Raw genomic sequence first — 8,395 nt, 5'->3', positions numbered from 1 at the left:
CATCTTTCAAAAAAGTTTGATAAGGGCATCTACCAATTGGTGCTATAGTCTAGAAACAAGCTACATTAGCACTTAGAATGACTTATTTTTGGCATTTTTTAAGTGATACCGACACATGTTAAAAGTAACCCCAGATCGATTAACCCTTCAAAACATGAAAAGAAACCTCAAAAAAAGCTACAAAGAATATGCCGCTAAACGGAAAGAGGTAGGATTGCAAGTATGACCACCCCTCACTAATAGGGAGCTGAATTTCCTATTTGTGAATAATCTTTCTTCTCCTTATTATAATAGGTTGATCTGTAACGCCTCTTCAAAATTTACAAATTTACTATTTACTGTAGGTAAAATCGAGGATGGGATAAAAAAGGGAAGAATTATGGATACTAGTGCAAAGATTCATAATGAAAGGAATGGAGTTATTTCTAGTGAACATGTTCAAGAAATAACCGTTAAAGGGCAAAATGAAGAAAACCTCAACATGATACGTGACAAAACACTTGGCAAGTAACAAATTCAAAGATAGTAAAACAAGTCCCTAAGTAGGATCTTAGACAAAAACTAAACATATAAGCTCACGAAACAAGAGTGATGGTATTTTTATTTGTGTGAGATCAAAAATAAAATAAGAAACAAGTCTCGAAGCAGACAAAAAAAAGAGATCACTAAGCAAGGTTTTAAACATAAGTGAATAGGGAGACCCATAAAACAACTTAACTCTAAATGTGGTTCGACCATGATGATCTATATCACAAGAGAAAGATCCAAAAAACTACATTATTAATATTTTTATTTATTTAAATATATATATATAACTCTTATTTATATATAGGTGACACACTAATTAAAAAAATAATCTCATACAATATTAGAATTGTTTCGTAATATTAAATATTATTCTAATTACAATATCATAACCCATCATTTATATTTGATTAAAGTATTAGAAAATATTACCTTAACACAACAAAACAAGAGGAGTGCCATGTTTATTTCAAATTAGACAGTCTTTACTGCATCTTCCTTAGACTGTTAGTGTTGACCATGGGAAATTTGTTATGAACTGTTCATATCTATTAAAGACTTTTTCAAGAGATAGATCATTTCTGCTTAAGCTTTTGGATTACAATGTTAAATGTGTACGGAGAAACATTGTAGTATGGCAGATTTCTGTTATATATTTTTTCAAATCAGAGGGCAACGTAGTCATGGCTCATTCTGAATTGACTGAAAATTAGACTACATTTGAAAATAATACTTCATGGCAAATGTTCCATAGCTAGCTACATCTGCTTCCACAAAAATTTCCTAGTACCCATCATAACTCGTATATATACTATATGTCATAAAATTTAAATTTATTAAAAAACTATTTATTTATATGAATCAAATTAAATTAATAAAATATGTTATTTTTATATGTAGCCCATGGAACAAGGCAGCAGGCCGGAGAACCATTATACGCAATTAAAGGAACAAAAGGTCAAGACCAAGACAAATAAAATTATTACTGAAACCATACAACAAGCTGTCCCCTGTTAAAATATAGGGATCCAGCTATGTTTTTACTGCAATCCTCTTGAAAAACTACAAGACCACAGTACAGGGCAATCCTGAGATCCCGGTAAAAGCCCATGTCAAAATCAGTATCATTACAGAAAACTACAGACCATAGATGACAAAAGACACTCAAGAATGCACACCGTTGCAATAACTGTATATAGCATCTGTTATGATATTTGCAGGCTTTGTACCATATCCGTTTTGGTAAACTTTCTTGTTAGAGAGACAATTACCAATTTCACAATTGACCTCTTCTCGGCTCCCGATGCCTTGTAAGACAGCATCTAATTGCCCACAGGCTGCTGCTATTAAACCTGCGTTTGAATGGAAATTACGTCGACAACAAGCTAATATTTCTGAAAAACAAAGCATAAATTACAGCATTACCTGAACATGCTTTAAGAACTTTACTAATTCATATAACAAAAAAATGCATGAAAGAGCGTGGCCTTTCCAAATAAACCGATAAGCAAAAATAGGAATGACAATAAAAGTACCTAAGAATAAGGCAGAAGGGTTTCCTGGTCTTGATTTAAATTCAGGATGGAATTGAACACCAATGTAATATGGATGCTCAGGTAGTTCAATAATCTGCATCATAAAAGTGTCAAATACTAATTCAATGTGGTATTTGAATTTTAAAATTTTATAATGTGATATTTAAATTATTAATCTGTTAATTAATTTAATACTCACCTTTAGTATAATCAGCTTCAAATAATGATACGTAACGAATAAAAAATTTTTAAATATCACATTAATTAATATATTCAAAATTTATGTACCATATTAAACATTTTATTATAGTTTAAAGATAATTCATGATATTAACCCAATAAAAAAACAAAGACGAGCTACAGCAAAGAATCCACACCTCCATGCGTCGACCTGTTTCGTCCTTGCCGGTGAAAGATAGGCCAGCATTTTCAAGGCGTGCTACCATATCAGGATTTACCTACAAATATTGGCTTATTCTTTATCATCGTAAGAACGCTTACACATCAAACGTACCCATCTCAATTCCACTTACCTCATATCTATGCCGATGTCTCTCATCTATGAACCTTCCATTCCCATACCTACGGGAATACAAAAGAGAAGGATTAGCTAATTGGACGCATATTCAATCAGAATGCCCTTATTTAATAAATGCCAAAACTTTTGGTCCACCAAAAAAAGCAAAATAAAAATCACTTGGCCAATTTCATAAACCGTTTGATATTTACCTTAGACATTCCAACATTACAAAAAATAAATAAATAATAGTATTCACAAATGAATAGGTGCAAAAACACAAATTAATGCTTGTATTAAAGAAGTCCACTGTGCTGACAATTTCACAGATTTGCAGTCCATAATTTGGAAATATGTCCTCCTTGATCCAAGACGCATGGTACCACCCATATGTGTTTTTGAGCCCTGATCAAATGCCAGAGACATGAAAATGTTTAAGAAATGACACAATAACTCGATTTCATGATGTAAGGTACAAATAGCAAAGAGAAAAACATTATACCTCGGGCATAAATATAACGCAGGGATTCCGTGTGTTAGGATCAAACTCGGTGCTGTTAGCATCTTTCAATCCAAGAACAGATCGTGCAAACTCAATAACAGCAATCTGCATTCCTAGACATATTCCAAGAAAGGGAATTTTGTTTTCCCGTGCATATTTTGCTGCAAGAATTTTTCCTTGCACCCCTCTGTCACCAAATCCTCCAGGAACAAGTACACCATCTGCGCTCTGAAGATAGAAGCCAGTCAGAGGATTACCAGAGACCATTTCAAGCAAAGAACATTAAATAACTAAATAATACGAACCTTTAACAACTTCCATGCAGCCTTATAAACATCAACATTCTGAAAACGAAATATTTTTATCAAGAAGTTAAAGAAGTAAAGAGCAATACATAACACGGATTAAAATCAATTTGACCTCTATTTCAGTTGTATCTTCAAGGTCACTAGCAGGAACCCAGTCCACAACAAGTTTCTTGCGGCGATCAACAGACGCATGCAACAGAGCCTGCACAAACAGCGAAACAATTTTATATGAAAATTCATGTATCACATATCATATGACCTTCACTTTGGTTTTTCAAACTAATTTACATTAAAAAAATTAAAAAAAAAAAACTGATCAGCCCTCCATATGATATCAGTTGGAACAAAAAGGAAAAAAAATTCAATAAAAACAATCCTCCAGGACCAAGATAAATTGATAACGATAACTTTTAGTTACAAAAAGTTATAACCAAGATAAATTGATAACGATGTCTTTTAGTTACAAAAAGTTATCTGAATGACTTATGTAAGGTTCTGGCCAAAAAAAGAAGCTTACATAGGGTTTATTAACAGTTAGGACAGGATAGTTTCAAGTCTAACAAAAGACTCCAATATAAGGGGACATAAAATTTGCGACGGAAAAACTACTAACATAACAGTACGTAAGTGCACCTTCAGTACAGAAAGATAGGAATCAGAAAGTCCTGTGTACTTCCCCACTATAGCAATTCTGACCTGCATATTAATGACATGAAAACATAAGACTTTAGAAGCAATCAGAACAAGATTAACATTGAAGTTGACAATTAGTTGGAACGCACTGGCTCATGTAACATATCACAAATTTCAGCCCTAGCTGTCCACTCCTTTAAAGAAGGCTCCTTGGCAGTACTGCGCAAAAACCACAATTGCAAATTGCAACACAGACCCAAAATGATGTAAGGTCAATGGTCAGTGCTTAAATTAAATTTCTAGACAGAAACAAGGAACAGAAATAGAACTGATCAGCTCATACACACCCTGACAGATTAAGCACTTTGAAAATCGCCTCATGAGCCTTCTGGTCCTAGTCAAGAATCAAAACTATCCAGTCATCAATTGTCAAAATTAGGCAGAACATTTAATATTATACTTCAAAATGAAATCAACTACTTACTCTCAGTAGCAAAGGGATATGCCAGATGTTGGGAACATCATAAAGAGTGAGAATATCTTCGGCCTAGAACAAGTGTTTTTAATTAACTAAATTTTTTCAGCCAAATAAATGAACATTCTGCTAAAACACAAATAAAACTTTTCTCCCTCTAATTACCATACCGAGACATGGCAAAATTGAGAAAGCTTCTCCTTCACATTGTCATCAAGTGCCTGTAAAAATGAATCTGGATTCAGAACCTAAAGCTAACAGAACAGAGCATCCGTGTGTTATGTCTATGAGGGCGAGAATGATAAAAACATCAAACCATTGTACTGCGACAAGCTAATATATTTGGTATCAAACCCAGGCCTCTCAATCCTCGAACACTGTGCTGTGTGGGCTTTGTTTTCTGAACATGGTAGACAAGATGCCAGAAGGGCATTAGCCAATGGATTAATTTGTTCCAATATTTATCCAAGATGCATAAAGAGAATCAACCATCTTCCAAAAGGATGTGCCTAGAAGTTATATTTGTAAGAAAGTATCTTTTTTCTTTTTTGGCACATATTGGTACACATCATTCCTAGTGTTTAGAGACTTACTTGTTCACCAACAACATTTAGAACAGGTACGAGGCTGACATGAATCAGACAGAAGTTGCCAGCACCTGAAGAAGTATTGAGGAAAATAAATCAACTAAAGCAAAATCTAAACGAAAAAGGGCATTGACATTTTTGTCTTTATGAGTATGATATAGTATAGCCTTACCTACACGGTATGAGAACTGGCCTAACGCCTCAATAAATGGCATGGATTCAATGTCTCCTGCATGCAAAGATGTTGCTTTGAACATAATTGGAAACAATCTTATATCACGTTGCATGAATCAATATTGTAGCTGTATGTGTACCTATTGTTCCACCTAATTCTATGACGCAAACATCAGCTGGACCTTCCTTTCCATCAACTGGAATCATTGCTACACGCTCAATCCATTCTTGAATGGCATCTGTAATGTGAGGAACAACCTACAAATTGCAAGAATATGTAGACAAAAATGGCCTGAGTATAAACCTAATGGTAAGCAACAGCATATTATATTACTATCGCCTAGCTTCAGCACTACAGAGAAACCTGAACAGTTTTTCCAAGATAATCTCCCCTTCTCTCCTTGTCAAGAACAAACTGCCACGAGATGAGTAAAGGAAATTTTGACATTAGGATACCATTATTAACCACTCTAAATATATTTAACTAGTAGGTACGGGAATACAAAGGAGACGTGCACTTTAGGCAACTTACTTGGTAGATCTTTCCAGTCGTAATGTTATTATCACGAGTCAGTTTGACATCTAGAAACCGCTCATAATTTCCAAGGTCCAGGTCCACCTTTCAAACGGAAAAACAAATACTTTATATCAGGCCAAAAAACCATGGGATTAATCTAGCGAAAAATACATCTAATTTTATATGTATTAAGCAAATATTCATATTAAGCAGTTATCTACGTAAAAATCCTATTCTTGGATAGGGGAAAACTTTGGTATAGATATCCATATTAAGAACTTATCTCCGTAATAATCCTATTCAGGAGACCAAATTTACAAGAATAATTAATCCCACTCAAATGAAACTTCTAAATCCTTTTTCATAAGTATCCCTCTCGAATAACAACTTTTAATTTTTACCTCACCACCATCGTCTAACACAAAAACTTCCCCGTGCTCAAAAGGGGACATCGTTCCAGCATCGCTATTTAAGTAAGGATCTACATTGGGAAAGTAAAATAATTAATAGCATGATCGATAAGAAAGAAGAAAAATAAAACAAATGGTAAAATGTGAAGGAAAACAAGGGAAAGACAGGAAAGAAAACTGTTTTCTCTTATTTGTGATTGTTATGAGGATGAAAAACACGGGAAAAGAAAGAGACTGCGAAAAAAATTAAATAAAATAATTAATTTGAGTTTAAGGTTTGCTTTCATTCGATTTTTCAAAACATTGAATTTGAAGGGAATGGAAAAGTATTAATCGACTCATTTTCCTTCCTTCTTCTTATTTTTCTTACCGAAACAAAGAAAAGGATGAAAGGAAAAATAATTTTCCATGCACCCTTTCCTTCCTTCCGCTTTCCTTATACGGTCTAGGCTTCTACAAATACCGTGGAAAGAAGAACCGGTGGTGAGAAAGGAAATTCTTCTTCACATGTAATGAAAATGATTTCGAAATTTGTAAGTTAGGTAGATGATGAAAGAACAATAACAATTAACAATTTGATATAGGTCTCTGCAAAATCTAACAAATTAGCGTGAGACAAAACAGATGTCGAGAAGTTTTACAAATACATATAGGTAAGCTTATGGTACAAAATTAGGAAAAACATAAATAAACTAACAATAAATAAATAAGACTGGAGAGACGAAAGCAGAACTGTTTAGAAAATTTCTCAAGATTCAAGGATCTTTTGAAATTACTTATGTTATAAGGACAGAAAATCTAAAAAGAGGAAGGAAAAAAAAACATAGAAAGATAAATGAAAAGAAACGAGTATGAAGAAAAAAGATGGGAAAAGGAAGAGCAGAGACCAATCTTGATAGAAGTAACGCGAAGTCCACAAGCCTTGAGAAGTAACCCGATGCTGCTCGCTGTCACCCCTTTCCCGAGTCCACTTACTACTCCGCCTGTCACCAGCACGTACTTCATTTTCTTCACCCCTCCTCTCCCTTACTTTCTGGCCTTCTCCTCATATCAAAAAAAAGGGAAAAAAAAAAAGAAAATCTTTCAGCAAACACCTACCTACAATCCAAAACAACAGAGCAAAACAGAACAGAGCTAGTATAACATATCTTCTTTGTCTCCGCTATGAATAAAAGTAGTATATCAACACCTTCATTTAGGCGCATATGGTTAAAAGGCTGGTAGAAAGAAGAAGAATGGGTGCTTACCTTATTAAACCTTTCGTCTGGCCAACTCAAAATCAGCTTCATAAAAGAAGCAGGATGCTAATGGTCAAAGCCGGAGTCTTTGAAGATAGGAGTATGTGACTTTGTGCCTTGCCTTGTTTTATACTATCTAAGAGATACCAAAATAAAAAGCATCAAACATAAAAAATTAATAATAAAATTGTGATGCGGAAAGATAAAGACAGGAACGCTCCCCTCCTCACCATCAGAAATACTGAAGAAACAGAGTGAGATAATTAAGAGAACAGGAGGATAAGTAAAAGGAATGAGATTGGCTAACACCATTCGGGGCCCTTCTTTACACAAACACAAGGTTACCACCCCATTACCCTACCCTATCAGCCATTCCTAGTATTTTGAGGGGCCCAAAAACAATAAGCAAACAATCACCAACTCCTAAAATAAATTTTATTAAATTAGATAGTAATGGCAATAAATAAGTAATGTAGAAATGTTAAGCAGTCTTACTGGTATAGGGGAAATTTTAAAATATATTTTACAAAATATTACTTTAATTATCTTTAATAAATGTTTACAGATGGCTCATCACATAAGCATGCAGTTAAATTTAGAAAACTTGCTGCCAAAATCCATAAGTAAAGTCTTTGAACTATTTTTTTCATAATTTATTTTAGTTACAGTCATCGCGGATTTTGATGTTTGGTTTTAAAATCAATTAAAATTATATATTTTAATTTGCTATATAATTCTGATTCAAGAGTTAATATCATATACAAATTTGAGTTTAAAATGTATATATTTATTTTTTAAAATATTTTTTTATATTTAGACTATTTAATCTCTATATTCATATTTATCATATAAATGTCAAACACAAGTATTTTAAAAACGAAGAATTGAGCAATTAATCTAATTATTTAAGGTTTTATCACCAAAAAAAATAGAAAACTATCATAAAGATATGAGAAAATAAATACAAAGCTAAA

The 8,395-nt window shown here is 33.4% G+C and overlaps 1 protein-coding gene across 8 annotated transcripts; it reads right to left on the bottom strand.

Moving 5' to 3' along the window:
• Nucleotides 1–1,467: 1,467 nt before the first annotated feature.
• On the bottom strand, nucleotides 1,468–7,716 carry LOC149518993 (uncharacterized). Of its 8 annotated transcripts, XM_089761421.1 has the most exons (23): nucleotides 7,652–7,716; nucleotides 7,431–7,557; nucleotides 7,071–7,224; nucleotides 6,175–6,254; nucleotides 5,789–5,875; nucleotides 5,621–5,671; nucleotides 5,397–5,514; nucleotides 5,255–5,311; nucleotides 5,089–5,153; nucleotides 4,812–4,895; nucleotides 4,666–4,716; nucleotides 4,505–4,567; nucleotides 4,368–4,414; nucleotides 4,170–4,239; nucleotides 4,021–4,083; nucleotides 3,500–3,589; nucleotides 3,385–3,423; nucleotides 3,080–3,307; nucleotides 2,897–2,982; nucleotides 2,594–2,642; nucleotides 2,438–2,518; nucleotides 2,061–2,154; nucleotides 1,468–1,877 (listed from the first exon to the last, which is right to left on the bottom strand). In XM_089761421.1, exons 3-23 carry the CDS (start codon nucleotides 7,186–7,188, stop codon nucleotides 1,690–1,692), a joined length of 1,809 nt encoding a protein of 602 aa, XP_089617547.1. In that variant the 5' UTR covers nucleotides 7,189–7,224; nucleotides 7,431–7,557; nucleotides 7,652–7,716; the 3' UTR covers nucleotides 1,468–1,689. The 8 variants fall into 8 exon arrangements, 7 of the variants coding, with proteins under 7 accessions (XP_089617547.1, XP_089617544.1, XP_089617546.1 ...); XM_089761418.1 differs by lacking the exon at nucleotides 7,652–7,716 and having other exon boundaries at nucleotides 1,468–1,919; XM_089761420.1 differs by lacking the exon at nucleotides 7,652–7,716 and having other exon boundaries at nucleotides 1,468–1,919; nucleotides 4,368–4,408.
• Nucleotides 7,717–8,395: the final 679 nt, after the last annotated feature.

This window comes from Durio zibethinus, chromosome 5 (genome assembly GCF_047325235.1).
Source record: "Durio zibethinus cultivar Kanyao isolate XHJ-2024 chromosome 5, ASM4732523v1, whole genome shotgun sequence".
NCBI classification, from domain to species: Eukaryota; Viridiplantae; Streptophyta; class Magnoliopsida; order Malvales; family Malvaceae; genus Durio; species Durio zibethinus.
The sequence above is the reverse complement of the archived record's forward strand: the minus strand, read 5'-3'. Positions and strand labels throughout refer to the sequence as shown.